This window comes from Arachis ipaensis, chromosome B2, assembly GCF_059453495.1.
Source record: "Arachis ipaensis isolate K30076 ecotype BB chromosome B2, ASM5945349v1, whole genome shotgun sequence".
Lineage (NCBI taxonomy): Eukaryota > Viridiplantae > Streptophyta > Magnoliopsida > Fabales > Fabaceae > Arachis > Arachis ipaensis.
Genome location: NC_142437.1, coordinates 96,969,143 through 96,990,167, shown reverse-complemented (window position 1 = coordinate 96,990,167; position 21,025 = coordinate 96,969,143). Strand labels below are relative to the sequence as shown.

The 21,025-nt window shown below is 33.6% G+C and overlaps 1 protein-coding gene and 2 pseudogenes across 1 annotated transcript; 1 reads left to right on the top strand and 2 right to left on the bottom strand.

The window, feature by feature from the left end:
* The first annotated feature begins 9,537 nt into the window (after positions 1-9,537).
* Positions 9,538-11,059, top strand: LOC107628414 (vacuolar protein sorting-associated protein 55 homolog; annotated as a pseudogene).
* A 711-nt stretch (positions 11,060-11,770) lies between these two features.
* Positions 11,771-13,715, bottom strand: LOC148574936 (uncharacterized). The gene is made up of 9 exons (XM_088505990.1): positions 13,506-13,715; positions 13,318-13,418; positions 13,150-13,231; positions 12,956-13,045; positions 12,652-12,744; positions 12,429-12,573; positions 12,166-12,286; positions 11,991-12,060; positions 11,771-11,908 (listed from the first exon to the last, which is right to left on the bottom strand). Exons 1-9 carry the CDS (start codon positions 13,713-13,715, stop codon positions 11,771-11,773), a joined length of 1,050 nt encoding a protein of 349 aa, XP_088362116.1.
* A 4,943-nt stretch (positions 13,716-18,658) lies between these two features.
* LOC148574935 (protein FAR1-RELATED SEQUENCE 5-like) lies at positions 18,659-20,546 on the bottom strand (annotated as a pseudogene).
* Between the last annotated feature and the right edge of the window lie 479 nt (positions 20,547-21,025).

Here is a 21,025-nt window from a genome sequence, read left to right as displayed (position 1 = left end):
TTTTTATCCTTTTAAGCATGAATTCACATTGATACCAAATAAGTAACAACACATGGTATACAATATATATTGATATTGATTGTGTTATCTTTTGTGTTTTTCTTGTTCATTTAAATTGAGAAAATATTTTGTATTAGTGACTAATTTATTAATTTTGCAGTATAAATTATATCTAAGAATTGATATTTAATTGTTATTAATATATTTTGAAAAATATGCATTTAACTTTTAATTTTAATTTTATTTTTATAACTTTATATTTTTATTTAATTATGACCGGATCAACTGGATAAATTAGTGACTCACCGGTTGAACTAGTGACTCAGTGAGTTAGTCGTATGACCGGGTCAATTACCGGTTTGGTTCTGATAACTATGCTCCATATACAAGATAAAATTCGAACCCCAACATTTATTTAAACGGACGAGTAAGTTGACTACTCGATCAAACCAAGTTAATTGAAATGGCCTCTATATCTCGCATAATTGCCTCTGAGTAATCAAATCTCTTCAGGCTTAGACCCCTTTTAATTACCTAAAAAAACATTAGCCCATCAAGTTAGTCTACCTTATCCTGTCAAAGCTCGCCAATTAAATAAGTTTGGCGGGCATATTTATTTTTTGATTATGTTACGTATACACTAAAATTAACCTTTAATTATCAGTATAAAGTATATGTTAGAATATAAATATACATTAAAAATAAATTAAAATAATATATATAAACATTAATAACTAATTTTAATGGCTAAGTTTAGTGTACAAATAGTATTTTAATGGCCGAGGTAGCAAACAAGATCGTCTTACACGCACTGAGGAAAAAATTGGACGACGCAAAAGGCCTATGGGCCGAGCTTATTCTAGAGATATCGTGGGGTTATAACACAACTATACACTCCTCTACCAAGGAACGCCATTCTGTCTGGTATATGAATCTGAAGCAATGATACCAATCGAAATCTCTCAATCTTCACTAAAGACACAAGCCACCGACCATGTCGAAGCACGGCGAGCCGAGCTTGATCTAATCGAGGAAGTCCGAGATATAGCCTCTGTTTGCCACAGAGTATTGCAACAGCATATAGCCCGAAGACACAATCGAAAATTCCACCTCTGATCATGCCAAATCGGCAACCTGGTCCTCAGAAAGGCCGAGCAAGCCAGAAGACCACTATCTCATGGAAAGCTCACCGCAACTTGGGAAGGCCCGTTCCGAGTACTTGAAATCCTCGGCAAAGGAGCTTATCATCTCAAAATGTTAGATGGTACCAAAATGCCTAACTCTTGAAATGTTTCATCTTTAAAGCAATATTATAACTGAAAGACAGGGACAGACTTGTACTCTTTTTTCTACTCCGAGATTTTTCCCAAAAAGGATTTTGCTCGAAGAGGTTTTAACGAGGCAAGCCTACCTACACCTTTGTACCCAAAGGTAATGTAGCATGATGAATAATATTTATTTTTTCTGAATTCACTACCTATGCCGACCTATTTTAATTCTTTTAAAATGTCCAATAAGATCCTACTGATTATCTTCCGACTTATAATAATCGCTTATGCGCCGATCAAAACTGCGACTACCCATAGTCAACAAAACTATTATCCAATCGAGATAACTATCCCAAGTCGCATTGTCTCCACATGTGCAAACAAACAACTCACCAAACACAAGTGATTTGACGAAATAATCTTGTCCAAACAATCAAACCCTTATCAATAAAGGGACCGATAACGAAATTAGGCACATTGATGACCTAATTCATTCCAAACAACCACCACTCTATCAAACAAGATCCAACTTTCAGACATTACCAGGACTGAACACAATAACTATTCAAAAGAAAAAAAATAACTACTCTAACACAATTGAGCAACGAAATTATCTTTAAAAAGATACCACATACTTTTATAAGAAACAGTTCAAAAGATAGCTATTATAAACCTCAAAATAACAGGCGAAACAAAAATTGACAAAGAGTCAAATATCTTATATGAAAAGATAAATAGTCTTTATAATTAGTCAGCAAGGTTATCATCTCCATCTTCAACAGTGTCTTCATCATCCACCAACAACCCATCTCGAACTACTTTGCTCGGGTCCATCGCCGAGAAATCACCATCAGGCGCTAAAAATTTAGCATGTGTCACAGCATGCTCAAAACCCTCTGCAAAGCCATCCGGGATCTCTTTTTCACTGGTACTCTCTATACTCTTCAACTTCACAGTAACCTCGATCACCTGATTGTTCAAATTAGACAGGTCATCCTCCTTCTTCCTCAGTAATTCTATATCTTTTTCATGATTATTTTTCTCCAACTTCACTCCTCTTCGATATCAGCCAACTTCTTCTTCAAATCCAAATCAATATTTCTTTCAAATCCAACTGTTCCTTCAAATTCACATCTTTATCATTTTTTAACAACACCTTTCTGTGCCTTTTCTCCTGACTCCGACCTAAAATACAACTAAACATCTTAAATAATTCGGCACCAACACAGTCATCTTCAAAAAAAAATATCTTACCTGGAGAAATTAATCAACACCAATATCACTGACCTCATTAACCAAGGTAACATCAGTCACCGACTAAACAACCTCATCAGCCAAAACGTTGAAAGGAAACTTTCTATCTCACACTAAGGAGCCATCCCCCTTCTCAGCAAACATGTGCAATTTTTCTTGCTTATTCACAAAGCTCGACAATTTTTCCAGAGGAATTCCCTTATCCTTCTGATCTTCCAAATCAATAATGTCTTATTTCCTCTTTTTGAGAACAAAATTTTTCTTCTTAGGAGGTGGCTAGTTAACCTCACCACCCCATTCAACTTCTCAGGGTTTGATGACGACCCTTCAAAATTTTTCGTCTTCATCCGAGCTCTTAAGCTCGAGGCTGACACCCCCGGATACTTTCTAACTGCAAAAACAAAATCAAGTGTCATTATAACCAAATGTTAAAGAAACTTATCAAGAGTACAATTCAACATACTCTCACCAAAATAATTCAAGACTGACAATTTATCTTCCTCCCATGGAAGCAAATCATAACCCGAAATTAATCCTCCCTTATCAACCATCTCAATAAGATAACCTATTATACACTCGGTCCGAGGAATAATAAGCTCGGGACCAAGTATATGCTGTGGCTGGTAGCACCAATACATCGAAAACATTTCCCCCAAATGTTCATCCAAGTAAAATGGAAAATCTTCATCCACCGGTTTAACTTTCAAAAACATTTCTTTGAAATCCTTAAAAGAAGGCTTATACAATTTAAAAACAGCGAAATCTGGGGTACTGTTCAGATTCACCCAAAGCCCCTTCCAAACTCCTTTAGCTTGGAACAGAGAGAAAAACTGTTCAAGATCTGGTTCAATTTCTAGAAATTTCATCAAAACCTCAAAATATCTCAAAAAACCCCAACCATTTGGGTGAACTTGAGAAGGAACAGAATTCAGTTGTTTTAAAACATCACACTCAAAGTTTGTAAATGGCAATTTCACATGAAGTTCTTCAAGAACGCAACTATACATACAAAAGTTTTCAAAATCTTTTTTCCTATGAAAAACCCATTCAACCCTACTGCATGACAGCAATTCCACTCGGACCCCAGACCTAACTATCTTTGACACATTTATCTCATCCACACCACTCCTCTCAGTAAACAAAGAACCCCGTATCTTAACATCTTCATTAACCCAATCGTAAGACTCATCATCATCAACCTTTGGCAACTTTTTTCTTTTTTTCTCACTCATTCTTCACACAAAGAAAACACAGAAAGGAAAAACTAGAAAAACAACATACAAATACATTAACCTCTTTTACTCATCTCTTAATCTTTCAAACCGTTCCAATAAATGTGAAATACCTATAATAAAGCTTCTAGGACTTCAAAACACTCTCACCACTCATTTGGTAAAACATTTAGTTCCAAGATGGATTCCCACCATTCCATCCAAAACCGCCAACGATAATAAACCCATATTGGAAATTGGAACAATTTTCAATGACAAGACCTTTTCATTTTCCATTTTCTTTGAATACAGAAAACGTAACATTCAATGCAACAACCTCACGCACTCTTAATGAACCAAGTTCAACTGGGAGCTCCATACGCCGAGCTATAACTCATCACTCAAAAAAGCTCAACATGTTTCATCAAAATCAGGCCAAGTCTGGGGACTGTAATACGACCACTATACGTCGGTTATGAGTTATAACTCGGCGTAAAGACCTTAAAGGTCAGCTGATCGTAACTGATAACCAACCAAAATATCATAATGCCGGATATACAATTAATCTTCATTCCGAGCACCATTACTCGGAAACATAACAGATATCTTCATCTCCCGAGTATAAAGGAATGGTAGGAAGAGCATTTGATTTATGATTTTTTTGAGTAATCTTTACCACTCACTTACTTACTTAAGCGTCGGAGTGTCTTTTGCAGATATTCACTCCTATATTTTTTTTACCACCGATGTATACCTCATCCAAACGAGGAGATTACAAGCAATCATCACTAGATGAGTTATACATCGGTAAACTTTTACAAGAACAATTATAAATTAGTGTATAACTTGACTAAAATTTTTAAGTGATAGTTTTGATGGCATTATATATATTTTAAAATTCTAATTTCATCATACCTTTGGAAGAATATTATATACTTAGATATCGGGCTAATAAATTGCATATTTTATATAATTGAGTAGTTTTAGAGGTTACTATTAATATTTTTGAATATTACAATCTTTGAATATTGGATGTTATGTAATGTTGCGTTTAATTTGTTATGTGATGTTAATATCTATTATATATTATTAATTTTATAATTAAAATATGTTATATATTGCAATTTAATTGAAATCAATTTTTTTTTTAAATTAAAAATTTTATTTTTTTCTATTAATTTTATAATTAAAATGTGCCACGTATTATTTTTTTATTGTAATTAAAATCAAATCTTTTCTTCTAAAATTAAAGAATTTTTTCTTTTTTTATACTAATTTTACAACTAAAATGTGCCACATGTCATTCTCTCATTGCAATTGAAACCAAATCTTTCCCTTCAAAATTAAAGAGGTTTACCTTCCTCCCTACTAATTTTACAACCAAAATGTGCTACATGTTACTCCTTCATTTCAATTGAAATCAAATCTTTTTCTCCAAAACTAAAAAGTTCTCCCTTCCTCCCTCTCTCTTTATCTATCACCCGGATTCCTTCAACTACTCTATCTCTTTTATATATCATTATCAATGACTAATTACAAATTTAACAATCAAAATGTGCAATATAACATTCTTTAATTGTATTAAAATTAAAATTAAAATATTAAAATTGAAATTAAAATATAGTTATATTATATATTATATTATAATATATATCTATTATCTGTTATATCTATTATATATTACTAATTTTATAACCAAAATGTGCTATATGTCACTCTCTCTTTGCAATTGAAATTAAATCTTTCCCTTCAAAATTAAAGAGCTCTTCCCTCTTCTCTCTTTCTTTCTCTATCTCTTTTATTCCTTCACTCGCTCTATCTCTCTTATATATCATTATCAATGACTAATTATAAATTTGACAATCAAAATATACATGACATTCTATAATTACATTTAAATTAAATTAAAATTAAAATGAAAATATTAAAATTAAAATCTAGCTATATTATATATTATATATTATTTTATATATTACTAACTAATTTAATAATTACAATGTGTCACATGACACTTTCTTATTAAAATCTAGAGAAAATATTTTTCTCCAAAATTAGTAAACATCCTTCTTATATTCTCTTATCTACCTCCCTCTTTTTTTTTTATTTCTCTCTCTCCTTCCCACTCTATATATAATTATAATTCATATTTTATATTAGTTTTGATAAATCAAAATGTGTCACGAGATATTTCTTCATTATAATTAAAATAAAATTTTTTCTTAGCTTTCAAAATTAACAAACTCCCTCTCTCATTATTCTTCTTTATCTTTCTCTCTCTTTTCTCTTATTCTCTATTTTTCTCTACCTTTCTATTCAATAAAAAATAAAATTAATAATATAATATGGCAACGGATTCCTTACTCCCACTTTTATGTGGGAGTATCATTAACCATAGAAAAAATATTTACAAATAGAACCCCATTTTTTTGTTTTTGAAAGAACTAAAAATAACACATTTACCCCTTCATATTTTTAGTTTTTCAAAATTCTCCGTTCCTTTTTAGTCATTCTTTCAAAGAAGAGAGTCTCTGGCTCTCTGCTAGGGTTCTCTCCTACACTCAGTATCATCACAATTGGCTCTGCCAGAAATTTTTCCTTTGATGTCCTCATGTCAGCTATTATCCTCCCGCCGCACTGCACTTTCAGTTCGATTTGTGTTCTTGTTCTTCGCTATCGCGTTAATCTGCTGGGGTTCTCGAGTATCGTCGCTGATTCTATAATCTGCGGAAGGGTGTGTTGGGATTTTGGACCGATGTGCTGGCTGGTAGCTAAGTCTGAGTGGCAGGTCATTGCCGTTGCCGCTGAACCCTGAATGCTATTCAACCTTCCGTATACATCAACCGCACCGATCCATATATCTCCTATCAATTACAACCAAAAATTCTACTTCGTTCTAAGCACTTCACTCTTCAGGTATGAGTTTCTTAATCTCCCCCCCCCCAATTTGTGTTATTCTGCAACCTTTTTCCACATCTCTTATCAATTTGTGGTTTTATCGGAGTTTATTGTTCTCCCAAATTGGATTCCGCTTTGCTTATGTAGTTCCCAATTGCATGCACTTATTTGCAGGCTAAACCCTCTCCTTTCAATTTTAGGGATTATAGTGTATCATCTTTTCTGATTCTATTTTGCTGATTGTTAGTTTCTTGCTCTCTTTTATCTGAGAGAACAAAATTGCCATTACTCCTGTGCTTGTTCATAGGATTTACTTCCATGGCCCTCGCTTTTAGCTTTGGGTTTTTGTATCCGTGAATTTAGTTATATTTGAATATACTGTCATCTAGACTAGATTGTTGTATGGATTTTGGGTATCAATCAATCATTTGGCTAATGCAAGTTTGATCTTGTTGATTTTAGGGTAAAAAATATGTGCGATTGGGTTTTTGACTTTTAGGTACTATTATATATTTAAACCATTTCAGATATGCAAAGGCTTGTTTGTGAAAAGGTATGGAAATGTCATTCACTTATTCAATAATAAAGAAAAGTGATATCTTGTATGGCAAATTGTGATTGAAACAATGTAATGTCTATTAGGTGAATTAGGTTTGAAATCATATTTCATTTTAGCTATCTCATAAAAAATATGGCCTTTGTTCTCTTCGTTATGTCATTAATTTACCTGATACTGATCTTAAATCACTAGATTTTCTTTCTCTGTGCTTATGCAGCAGGCACTGTGATAGAATAAAACCAAACTTTTGAATATCAGTGTGGTTGGTTTACACCTTCATCTTATCTATGACAACTTTGTTAGAAATTAGAATTGGTTTTGATTTAGTATTTTCTTCTGATTTAATATCCATATAACATTATGGTAATGAGATTTCTTGCTCCAACCCTTTTTTTGTGTAACATGAGGTGAGTTGGAGATGGCAGATGTAAGCCCCAGTTAAATTAGTAGATAATTAGTCAATAAATTGGTTTTTAATAAGGAGGATTAGAAATGCAAATATTATATCAAATTAGGGTAGAGCTCATCGAAACGAGAATTTTGACACTAATTTCGAAGAAATCGGTCCAAGATTGGACCGAACGGGCCAAACCAGTTGAACCGGGCCCAAACCAGGCCGTGGGCCCAACCGGGCCAGCCTTTAAATGGACCCACGCCCTTTCTTCATTCTCATTTCATCTGAAACGACATTGAAAGCTCCAGAGAAGAGAAAAGGGTGCCAAACCCTTACGGCAAATTTCAACCCGCTGTAACTTCTCCGTCCGAGCTCTGATCGCTGCACCGTTTGCGGCCACGTGTTCACCGCGTCGAGTTCTACATTTCTACTGGAACAATTTCATAGGTAAATCGTTCTTTATTCTCAGCCTCTTCTTCCCCAATTTTTGGGAATTTGAGTGAAGGTATTGAATTTCTTTATTCTTTGATGTTTTAGGATTCAATTAGCTTGAGGAAAATGTTCACTCTTGCTTATGTGAAGCTTGGGTAAGGTGAAGATACGATAATTCTATTTTAATTTCATTGAATTTGAGCTTTGAGTATTAAATTGGGTATATATGTGTTATAAATGTGTATTAGGTTGAGAATAAATAATTGGAGCTTGAAATTGTGAATACTGGAACTTGAAGGAAGCTGATTAGTTGAGTTTTGAAGGGATGCCTTGGTTTTAAATAATTTGCTTTGGTCGTTACGTGGAATCGGCCAAGGTATGGTTTAGGTTTCTTGCATTTAATATATAATGTTCTGTGAAAACTTAGGCTAGATGACCATAGGATAAGTTAGATTGCATGTGTATATTTAATGCTTAGTATCCTGTTGATGAACATGGTTGGTTTGGTGCTTGTTGATTAACTGGTGATTTGGTGAATTATTGATTTAAGGTATAACTATTGTGGAGGTTGTTGTGATAATGAGGTATTTTGTGTTAAAACCCTAGGATTTGTGAACTATGATTCTTAGTTGAATTTTGGCTGTTGGATTTGAATATTGTATGAGTATAATTGCTTATCTGAGGTAGATTTATTGTGGTGATTGTTATGATGATGAGGAAGGGTATGTTGAATTGAAAAGAATGCAGGTTTGGACCCGAAAAGGGTGGCAAAGTCCGAGTTTTAGAGGAGATGCTGCTGAAATTTTATAAAAAAAATTAGAGATTTTGTTTATATGATTATTTAAAAAGATTTAGATTCAAAGGTTATATGGTTTGATTTTGGGTTATTAAGAAAATGAGCATGTTTTAAGTTTGATTCATTTGGAAAAGAATGAATTATGTTTTGAATTGGAACTATTGATGGACAGAATGGGAGGTGTGATAATGAAGGATAAGGATTGAATATGATTGACGTATAATGATGAATGAGATGCGATTGAGAATGATGTGGATGTTGATGAATTATAATTGAATTATTTATATGGCCTATGAATTTGAATAATCTGAGATACGAGATTCCCTGGATCAAGTGCCGTGGCTTGCCACCACGTGAGGTTGAAAACTCGATACTCTGTTGACCCTACAACGTAAGTGTGACCCGGCACTATATAAATTCTCGGGAATGTTACCCCCATTGAGCAATATTGATTATTTGAGAAAAACTATGCATAGACTCTTGGGGATGCACGTCAGGGGACAGTCTAAGTACAATTCAGACTTGTCGGGTTGGCTGGATAACCGACAGATGAGCCTCATCAGCCATAGGACAGGCATGCACCATATGTATATTACTTGAACTACTTGCTTGTGCTTTAATTGGGTGTGCCTATATGTATTTGCCATGCTAAATGTGTACTTTGTTACCTGTAATAACTGTAACCTTCTTGTGTTTGCCTTTATCTATTTATTTGTCAGTGGAAATGCATGACGAAGTTAGAGGTATGGAGGAATGGCAGTATGGGACTTAGATTTAAGGTTACATTAAGTTAGGTTTAAATATTTTTTAGAAAACCACCTTTTATGGCTTCTATTTAATACTTTAAGCTCTATAATCTGAGTGTCGGCGTTCTAGGATTGCCTCTGGCATTCCGAGGACCTTATATATTATTTGGTGGCACCTTTACCATACTGAGAACCTCCGGTTCTCATTCCATACTATGTTGTTGTTTTTCAGATGCAGGTCGGGAGCCATCTCGTTAGGCGTCTGGACTCTTAAAGCGGAGGGGTTACTGGGTAATTTTGTTGTACAAATATATATAAATATGTACTTAGCTTTCCCTCTGCTTAACTTGTTCTTTTTGATCCTCTTAGAGGTTTATGGAGAGGCAGGATTATGTATATGTACTTTGGGTTTTGGATATGTATGTATATATATGTAAATATTCTCTGTCCAGTTTTAACTTCGCGGGCTGAGTTAGGAGCTTGTTATTTGGTATCTTTGGCACTCTATTCCTACTTCTGTCATCTTATGTTTAGTAGTTATGGTTTTCTTAGCACGCAAGTCAACTTGTTCCTTGAGCGTTGCGCTTTTATTTTGCAATTTTTTATTTCCTTTATTCTTCAAGGCTCCTAGCATATTATAACTCTTCTGCTATTATATTTACTCATTTTATTTTAGAGGTCATAATACCATATCACCTCTGTTTTACGACTTAAGCGTAAAGCTTTGTATGGTAGGGTGTTACAGCAGACTTACCAGGATATCTGCGTTCTTGCCTGAGCACGGGAAAACTTGCCTTTTTGGCAATCTTAGTCTCTGGGGGAATTGTCTTGCAAATTTTGGTCTGTATTCTTCTTATTGTTAATAAATGCATCACATCTTATTGGTAACGAAGTAATTATTGCTTACCTAGTTGCATCTGTGTTATGTGACAAGCATGTGCTTTGTATAATAATTGGTGGCCGATGCTAAGTGGTGAGATAAAGCATCTCTGTATTTTTTTCTTGAAGATTTAAGGGAATGAGATGTTAATGTGACCGAACATTCCTGGTTTGTTATTACATTTGGTGTTTTGTTTTCTTGCAGCTATAACATATGTGCTACTCCCAATGCCACTGCTGTTCTTTGTGGGGTCTAATGGTTCTTCTGTATTTTCTGAATCTGATAGCAGGTAAACTGTTATTATTCAAGCATTAATTGAAAAACAATTTAAAAAGAAAAAAAAGATAAGATTGTATACCGAGCTAGGGTTATTAATCATTTAGCTTTTTTTTTTGTGGTCTGATGAATGATGGAACAGCTAGGTGAATTTAGCCAAGTTCTTAACTGGATTCTCAACTATTGGAAGCATTGCCATTCCAAGCATTCTAAAGCATTCTAAAGCATTCTGGTGTTATTGGTTGGGGAGCCTTTGCAATGGAGCTTTCATCGTTCTTCGTGTGTGTTTTAGTCATATTGTGTTTCATGGGGATGAGTGATGAAGATGACTATTATAGTATGATATGAGATGGAAATCTACTAGGCATAATTTCATGTGTAAAATGGATTTATTCTTTGTGCTCGCTATTGGTTCTCTTGCTTTTATAAGCTTTTACCTAGACATTTTCCCGTTTCAAACCATTGAAATTGAATGCCATTACCATGTTGCTGAAAATGATTTCCAAACCTCAGCAACTGTAAGGGAGCTTTCGGACAAAACATACGGGAACTTGACGTACTTTGTATATGTATGTGTGATTTACCGTCAGTTGGAGAATGAGGCAACAATGTTATTATCATAATTGAGTTACACTTGTTTAGATAGTGGATTGCCACTTCAATACAATCGTGAATTAAACTCTTAGGAAATGAATTTAATCAATTTATCGTAATTACAGTGCCCCAAGTTTTTTCTTACAGAATTGTTAAGGCTAATGATATTTTCGTTGAATTTGATTGAGAAATTGGATTGATATTCTAATAATTGTTTATGAAGGAACTTGTTAATGCGGGATGAAGTAAGGATAAAGATTTTTTTTGTGTAAGTAAGGATAAAGATTAAGAATGTGTTTAGAAAGCATAAAATTAGAATTTTCTTGAGAATTAAATTTTTTTCTTACTTTTAAAACATAAAAATTACATGAATTTAAAATCTTTTGAGAATTTAATTCTCATCTTCAAGCCCAAAATAAATCACAAATCCAACCTAATGAAATTTGAATTTTCTTGGATAATTCCTCACTCCCAAATGTCTTCATGCTCTGCTTCCACCTTGTTCCTATATTGCCAACCATTTTCTTGGATTACGAGAACCAAATCGTTGTACTCCTCTAAAACCAGATCCACAGCAAGTCTCATTCGTGTGGAGTCGTTAATCTGCTTAGAGCACCAACAATATAGTTCTAATTAGAAGTATGTTGAAAAAGTTATGTTAAAAATACTTTGTTATAAATATTACCTGAATATTGAAGTAATCTTGTAAAGTACATTCTCTCATCCAACTGGTTACCCAAACTCCGCTATCATTCCTAAGATATAAAGCATTCAACAAATAGTTATTATATACATATAAGATATAAACTATTGAACCAGTTATGATATTTAAAAAAAAAGAATTTAAATATTAGACTTACAATCTATTTTTTTGAGTGGGTAGGCCAAAAGGTGTGATAGGCCAAAAAGTGGAACAATCTACAATTTTAGTTTTATAATCATAAAAAATATGATCATCTAACATCGCTTCTAAATAAGTTGCTGTACAAGAGTGAATTCATGACCCAAAAAAAGAGTGAATTGTACATGATTTAAATTGACTAAGAGTACCAGTTATAACAAACGGTTGTTTAAATTATTAAATTGTTAAGCGATTCTAGATGATTGAGTACTGATTTATAACAAATAATTACTACTTTAATTGCGTTCCTTTTGCGTTGTTGATGTTTTCCAACACAAGGAAGTGAATTCAATAAGATTAATTGACAGCTCATAAAGTCAACAATAACCAAATACCAATGTAGTTCCTCATAGATAGGGATAAAAACCTGCAATTAACCTTAAACCATTATAAACATTAAAAAATATAATAGTATATTAATGGGAAACAAATTGGTCACTTGTACCCTAATGACGTGGCTAACTTCCAGTGATATATAAGCTCCAAGGAAATCACATATAACCTCGGTCGGTTTGTATTTGTCGCTTAAAGCATATCGCTGCAAACACAAACATATTGGTAAATGAAAATATCTTTTCAATTTAACAACTACTTTTGAATTGCTAATTTAATTATAAACTTTGCTCGTGTGAGTACATGGCATGGTTTAGTCTAGAAAAAATGACTTCTTTATAAATTAGTATATCCACTCAAACTATTAGACAAAAATATTAACTAATAATTTAGAAATATTATAGGGATAACTTTACTGCAAAATGTTCAGGCATAAACCAGCAAATTGGATCTTCATTCCTACGTCGAAATACACGTGTCATCATAAGTGCAACCAGATTTATAACCTACAATATGTTAAATTTATATGTAAAATATGTTTATAGGTAAATAGAAGCTTAAAAATATAATTACAAGAAAAAGTATAATATGCATTGACCTCTATACTTACTCGTGATTCGACACATTTTTCCGACACAAGACATCTAAATGTACTTCTATAACCTTTTTCATCTGAGATTACCAAATCTTCAGAATTGCCAAAGTCATAAAATGGTTAGCTAGGAGAATCATAGAATTTTTAAACTATTATATATTACACATAATCATAAATCATACGTACGGATCTAACGTATTCGAAAAAAGATAGGCTGTAACATCAGCTTGAGAATTGGTTAACATCATCGAAGGTGTAGGCTCAAATGCAATAAGTGTCCACCACTGTAGTTAAAAAAAATAGTTTCAAGATTACACTAAAAAATAAAGAAAAAAGAAAAAAAGTAAAAGAAAGAAGAAAAAAAAGGTTACCTTTGGCAGTACAACTCCTATTCTAACATGTGGTTGTCCATTAGGTGGAGTTGTTGCTTCACGAGTAATATCCAAGTGGAATAACTTTTTGGGTTGAATTGGCAGGATACTAGTAAGATCGCTACTAGTTTTTGTACTTTTCGAAGATTGCACAACTATAGTAGGATCCAATATCAAACTACTATCTGTGGAAGTTATCTGTTGTGCCATGATCACATCAATCTTTTGGTGTAGAACATGAATGACCGATTCTAAGTTTTCTATCCTTTTTGTTAGATTGTTAAACATATTTTTGACCTACATAGTTTTCATTGGAATAATCTTTTACTACTCACTCAGTATTTTGTCTTGTATTTTATCATATAACCCCTTAGGATGAATATATAGCAAATTTGGTTATAAAAGATAAGATAAGATAAAAATAATACAAATTTTAAAATATTTTATTTCTATTTTTTTAAAAAAAAAAAGTTATCTAATTTGAGAAAGATAAAAAGAAGTTAAGAATAATAAGATTATATAAAATAATCTAATTTTATGTTTTTTAAAAGGCTAATATTTAAAATATAACCTCAAATTTATTATTATTTTAATCAAAAAGAAAAGGATAGTAATTTTGGGCGTGGAAAGTTGATAAATTTTGGATAAATTTTGATTTTTAATTTAAAGTTAAATTATAAATTATTGGTTATCATATTTAAATTATTAAACGAGAATTAGTTGTGTGAAACATAATCTTATTCTTATATATAAACACTTAAGCATAGAACACTATTAACTATCTTTACTAAAACTAAAATTACAATCTAGTAGAGTAATGGAAGAAAAAGTAGTAGACGATCACATTGGATCTTCTTCGATGGAAATTATTGAAAATTTTTCGTTGAAACAAATACTACATGCAATAGAGGTAATATATCCAACTCATGATAAATTACAATGTTATTTATATATACCAATGCTAATTTTCTTTTTATAATATAGTCTTTATCCAAGAGAGTTGATGAAATGGAGAAAGCAATGTGGATGGTGAAAAATTTACTTGATAAACTAACTGCCTTTTAATGTAAAACTGATGAGAAGCATCATGAGAAATTCGACAATACGGATCTATATGAGCTGAAGGATAAATCCTATGGTGATGTAACAAAGAAGAACTCTTGTCCGTTGCAAGTAAAGTCCGAAGATTGTGTGTTTACGGATTTATCCGACGAAAATAAGGACGTTGAGATTTCGCACAATCTGCCACCATCGTTCTCCAAAGGGACATAAACATGGCTGGATGGAGAAGAGAAATCGAAGCCAAAGTCAAGATTGGGTTTTCAAAGAAATAGCAAAACTCAAAACTGTGCAAGAACATCCGAGTACGTTTGTAAGGCAAAAGGACAAATTGGCAAGAGTCAATAATCCACCATCTATCCAAAACATAGCATTTGCACGACCAGCTAAAATGCCAAAACTTGAGCACAAAGGTCAACTATCAAGCAAGATGGCAGAAACTAGAGTACGCAAAGGGCCTTTAACTTTCACCACAGACAACGCACGGTTAACGAGCTCTGCGAAACAAAAATAATGGCTTTCAAGTCAACTTCTATCCCAAAGGTATTTTATTTAGTTAAAAATATTTTATTGGCATAGTATTCAAATACGTATATTGTGGATAACCTCTATGTTTTGTGCATAATCTTAATTGTTCATTCAAACTACCACAAGATATGAGGTTGAGTGAGGATTTGGTTAATATGGCTATGTACATCTTTGCTACTGATAATGATATAACGTGAGCATTTTTTTTGTTATCTTTTATTTTTAGTTTTAGTTATCTCTGTGGCTAACATGGTGGCTTTGTGTTAGAGAGGATTTGGTTCATATTCACGATACAACTGTAACTAGAGAAGATCTGTTCTGTGTCGTACCTGGAAAGCAAGTGTCTGAACTAGTAATAAAGCTGATGGCATTGAAGATAACATCAAATATTAGTATGACCAAATTAAAGAATGTTTGGTCCCGTCTACCATCATTTTCAATAAGTCAAAATCTTGATTTGCTCATTTTAACTAAGTAAAATAAATAACCATTGTGCTCAAACATACGTAGGATAACGTGTTGTTACATATGGAGGATCATGACCTACTGAAAAAATATGCACATTATATGCCACCAACCTGTGACCTTCAATTTGTAAATTCTCATTAATTATTGGAATATTTTTATTATAATAAAAAGTACTCAAACTTGTACTTATACATATTACATCCTATTTGTTATACAGATATATGTCCCAATCAAAGAGAACGATCACTGGTATCTAATGGTAATGATCATTCCTGACAAAATACTTTATCATTTAGACTCTCACTGTAAGGTTGAAGATGATGAACCACACAAGCATCATATTAGAAATATAGTAAGTTCTCCTACTATAGAAACAAAGCTAATAATAACATTACTTCGAATAATAAAGCATAATATTCTGATTACAGGGAGTGGCTCTTTCTGAAATAATATTTTCAGAAAAGTATGCAGAGTGTGGTATACAAGAAATAGTGAGTTTCGAGGGTTGGGAAGTCCGTAAGGCAATAGGTAATCCTAGGTGCACAAATAAGTAATTATTCAAATTGTTAGTTATTTAATTTTATATATATATTGCCTTTGACGACCTTATGTTGTATTACATGATACATTTTTACACAACAATGATTCAGTTGTATGGGTTATGCAATGGATGGATTTGCAACAAGAATTCACTCATGTGGTCCCCCCAAAGGTAACTTTTAACATAGAGAATTTTGCTCTTTAATTACACTAATACATGTGTTAACGTTTAGTAAAATAAATTACAGCTGCATGAGGAAAGGAGTAGAATGTATTTAGTATTGGATTTCGTCACCGGAGATTGGAATTAGATACGGACAGATGTTAACGAGAGGTTTCAATTATGGTGGCTTATGATACACCCATAGCATCTTTACTGAAATTGGAAAGAATTATTCATGTCTTCTTGTTAGACTTACTAAAATAGACGAATTTTTTAATTATGAATTTTTTATTTCTCTCATTGTGTATCACTTTTTTGTTATCCTATTAAGAACTTATAATTCTGAATAAAACTCAAAATCATCAGTGTTATTTACCTCATTTTTTTTCAATTTTTTTACGATGAGCTCTTCTTTATTAAAGTAAAAAAATAAATTGTATAATATGTATTTCACAACTATAACAACAAAATTACTTGAAATCTTGAAATTTAGATAATAATGATTCATTCACTAAACATGCTCATTATTCAGTTTCTGATTTGGGTCGGCAAATTATTCCCAATTCGGCCATTTCAGCCCAGCTACCTCCTCGTCGAAAGACTCATTTGGAATCCAGGTCCATTCACACCACAAAACCTAGTCCTATCACAAACTGAATATTAAATCACTATTAAGCTCTAAGTTTTCATCACAAGCACATAAAGGGTGCTAAAAAAGATTCATCCCACAAAAAGGTGTATAAAAAATCACTTAACAGAATCTCTTTTTATCAATCTTCTATTCCCTTGGACATTTTGTACCAAAGTCCATCGCATCCAACATGGATATCTGACCATCAAGCCGACAACAAAATCTATATCAAATTCCATAGCTTTACATGAATTATTAGCGAGGGTGGGAGAGACCAAGGTTAAAAGTTAAAAAGGAAAAAAGAGAATTAGCTGGGCTAGGCTTTTGCTCCCTACTTGATCTCTGAGCTGTGCTGCAAAATCAATTAGCTACAAATTCTGTTTTGGCTCACTCTTATTTGACACAACAATCTTTTTTCTTTCAACTTGATGCTTTGTCTCAATAGCACCTTTGTCACTAGTCCTCTTATTTGGGATTTGAAGGCACTTCAAGAGAATCCTCACTAGTTCTCAGCACACAAATTTTAAGAGGAAATGTTACTGCAATCAGCAAGCATGGAATTGGATCAGTTAATTTAGAAAGACATCTAGCCATAGTTAAGCATGATTCAAATGAAACCAAAACACCTGAAACTCCAAAGGTTGTAAAGTTTTAACAGATTAAGCTATAATTCTATCAAAGCTAGAGAGAGGGATCAAAAAATAAACATTTCTTTTCTTAATAGGATTTCAGCAACAAAATCGCATCATACTCTAGCCATAATCTGAGGAAAAAGAAGTTTGTGGAACCCATGTTTTCTGATAAGTGAATTTTGGATTAGATTTACATCATTTCATACATAATTACGTAAAGATATTGACTTTCAGCAATAATAATATTATGTGCCACACCAAAGGTGATGGATACTTGCAACTACCTTTAATTCAAACATATTCTCGACACTCAAAAATTAGTGGTAACATAAGGCATATAGAGAATTGGACAGCAGAGAACTGCAAATAGAGGCTTTGGCTGCCATAAACCGGCAGACTAGCTATAGCCAAAGAATGTTGCAACTCCCAATATATGCAAACCAGATAATGCAATCTACATGATTCTATTTAATGGACAACAGGATTAAACTTCTAGAATATTTTGGATCCACCAAAAAAGTGTAATACCGCAAATATTATCCTAAGAATGGGTGTCAATGACATGGATTTTGGTCCAGCTCAGAGTCAATTCAATGATACACCAAAGAGAATGCAAAGCAAAGTCCCCAATTTGATTTACCTACTATGAATTAGCAATCACTACCACTACCGAATGAGCCCCTCACTCCACCCGATGTCTTTTTGGGATGAATTTTGAGTCTTTGCCAGCTGTGTGAACTCTTCTTGGCAATCACTACCTAAAGGCAAAAGAACCATGAAATGATTCGCCATAAACTAGCCTCAAGCCATAATAAGAGTACAAACCTCAACCTTTAATCATAAACACGAACAATTACAACCATCGCAAAAGCTGAATTCCAATAAGATTAAATATAACAAAAATAAATTAAAAAAACACCAATCCTAAATAAAATAAAAATTAGAGAATACCAGAAACTTAAACCATTAATTATACCTTATTACAGCACTTCATTGCTACTGTACGAAGCATTCTCATCATATACCTATAATATCAACAACATAATATCATTAGTACTAGCTAATAAGCAGTAATTAAAACTTTGTCATACCTCATTGGTAAAAGTACTTACTAGTGAATCATCTTCAATGTTCATGTGATCATCCAAATCATTATCAAATGTGTCATTTCTACGGCCTTCTAACTGTGAAATGCCACGACGAACACGACAAGTTGTTCAATTGTGGCCCTCCATGCCACACTGTCCACATCGATGTTTTCTTTTATTGGACTGTGAAGCCCCTCTTTTGTCCTACATATTCTTGGGTCCCTTGCCATGTTATGTCCCAGATCATTGGTTGCAAGCCCAGCTCCGGAAGTATTCACTTGCACATAATCTCTTACACTATCTACATCATTGACCAACTCTTTTTGTGTAGCATCTTCCTCCTTAAATTGTTTCAACAAATTTATAGCCATTTCCCGTGTAAAGATAAATTTCTCGTTATCTTGGGAAGCAAAGTTGCCTAGTTGTATAAACCAATCCATCAAACAACCGTATTGACTTAGCATCAAAGAATTCCAATGAAATCCGATTGTATTTTGCAAACCTAATTTGGCAGTCTTGGTCCATCGAGGCAAGACTAATGACCTTGGTAACTCTTTTATATCTTTATGCACCAAGACGCAAACTATGTGTTCACAAGGTATGCCAAATGATTCCATTCTCATACATGAACAATTCAATTCTATCTCAATGTCACAACAGAATACACGCCACATCTCATTTGGCGTTCAGCCCAAACCGACAGAGTAAATCACATAAGAGCCAGTTTGCCTCATATTTATTACCTTCATTGATGCAGGTCATACAAGGATTGGTTGGAACATATAAAATACTGATAGGGTGTAAACATTGGCAGCACTCCTCTCTAACTGTTGAAAATAGGTTTGCATATTGGGTCTCCCATTCACAGATACGAGGTCAGCCTGGACCTCTTTCCACTGAATATGGTCGACACATCGATTAAAGTGTTGAATGAACTCAACCAGATTGTACCTTGAATTGACATACTTTGCAATGATTGAGTTTAATCCCTCGCACCGAGAAGTAGTCCAAAAACCAGCAAAAAACTTCCCTCTTATATGTGCAGTTACCCATGAATGTCTCTTTTTATACATATCTAGGACCCAATTCTTGTTTTCTACACCAAATCCCTCAACCATTTCAAACCACTTTTGACGAAATACATCAATTTCAAATTCGCCTAGCATACACTTTTTAACACATGGAGGTAAACTGGGGCTTGCCAATGTTACTTGTTGCATTGCGAATCAGATGCCATGCACATAATCTATGATGTGCATTAGGAAACTCTTTCTCAATGGCGAACTTCATTGATAGATCACCATCCGTGATAACCAAAACAGGTGCTTTCACATTCATTGCCATCTTCAATTGTTGTAGCAACCACCTATATGTGTCTTTTTTCTCATCGCAAATTAAAGCAGCAGCAAAGATAATTGTTTGATTGACACCAGAAAATGCAACCAATGGACACCTATATTTATTCCTCTTATAGGTAGCATCAAAAGCCAGCACATCGCCAAATAATAAGTAATCTGCCCTACTGAGACCATCACATAAAATAAATTGCGTAAAGTACCATCGACATCCATGTGATGATTAAAATAGAGAAAAATGGTCATTTGTTGCTCGATCTTCTAGATACTTCAAAGCTGCATATGCATCACCGGGTAACTGGCGCATCTGCTTTGCTATTTTATTGTACATGTCCCTTTGCGTGAAAGAGAGATACTCGTAGCCACCTGCCTGATTTGCTAATGCCCGATATATCTGCCCAACACTAATCCCACCCTTTTTCATGTTAATCATGTAGCCAATATCAGCCTCGGACATGAATCTATGCCCACGAAGCAATCCAGTCAAACGAGGATCTAGAAGCGGATGATTGTGTTCATCAGAAAAATAAAAAATAAACCAACGACCACTAGGTGCATCTAGACGAATCTCCATCATTGCACCGCAACCACACCTTGTCTCGGGAGTAGATTTTCTCTTAAAGTTTCCAATGCCATAATTATTTTGCGGTCTAAATCCTTCACGATGACATACAAAATTCTTCAACTTAAGTACGTCCGCACGACTCTTCCTAGTCCTATTCTTCCGAGCACTAAAGCGTCTTGTCCTTGCATATCTATTGTAGAATTCAAATGCAATGTCGACATCAGAAAAGTGAAAATGACATTGATGAGCGGATAATTTATACGCTTTTTGGCATTATTTTTAGTATGTTTTAGTTAATATTTATTATATTTTTATTAGTTTTTAAATAAAAATCACATTTATGGACTTTACTATGAGTTTGTGTATTTTTCTGTGATTTCAGGTATTTTCTGGCTGAAATTGAGTGACTTGAGGAAAAATCTGATTCAGAGGCTGAAAAAGGACTGCAGATGCTGTTGGATTCTGACCTCCCTGCACTCGAAGTGAATTTT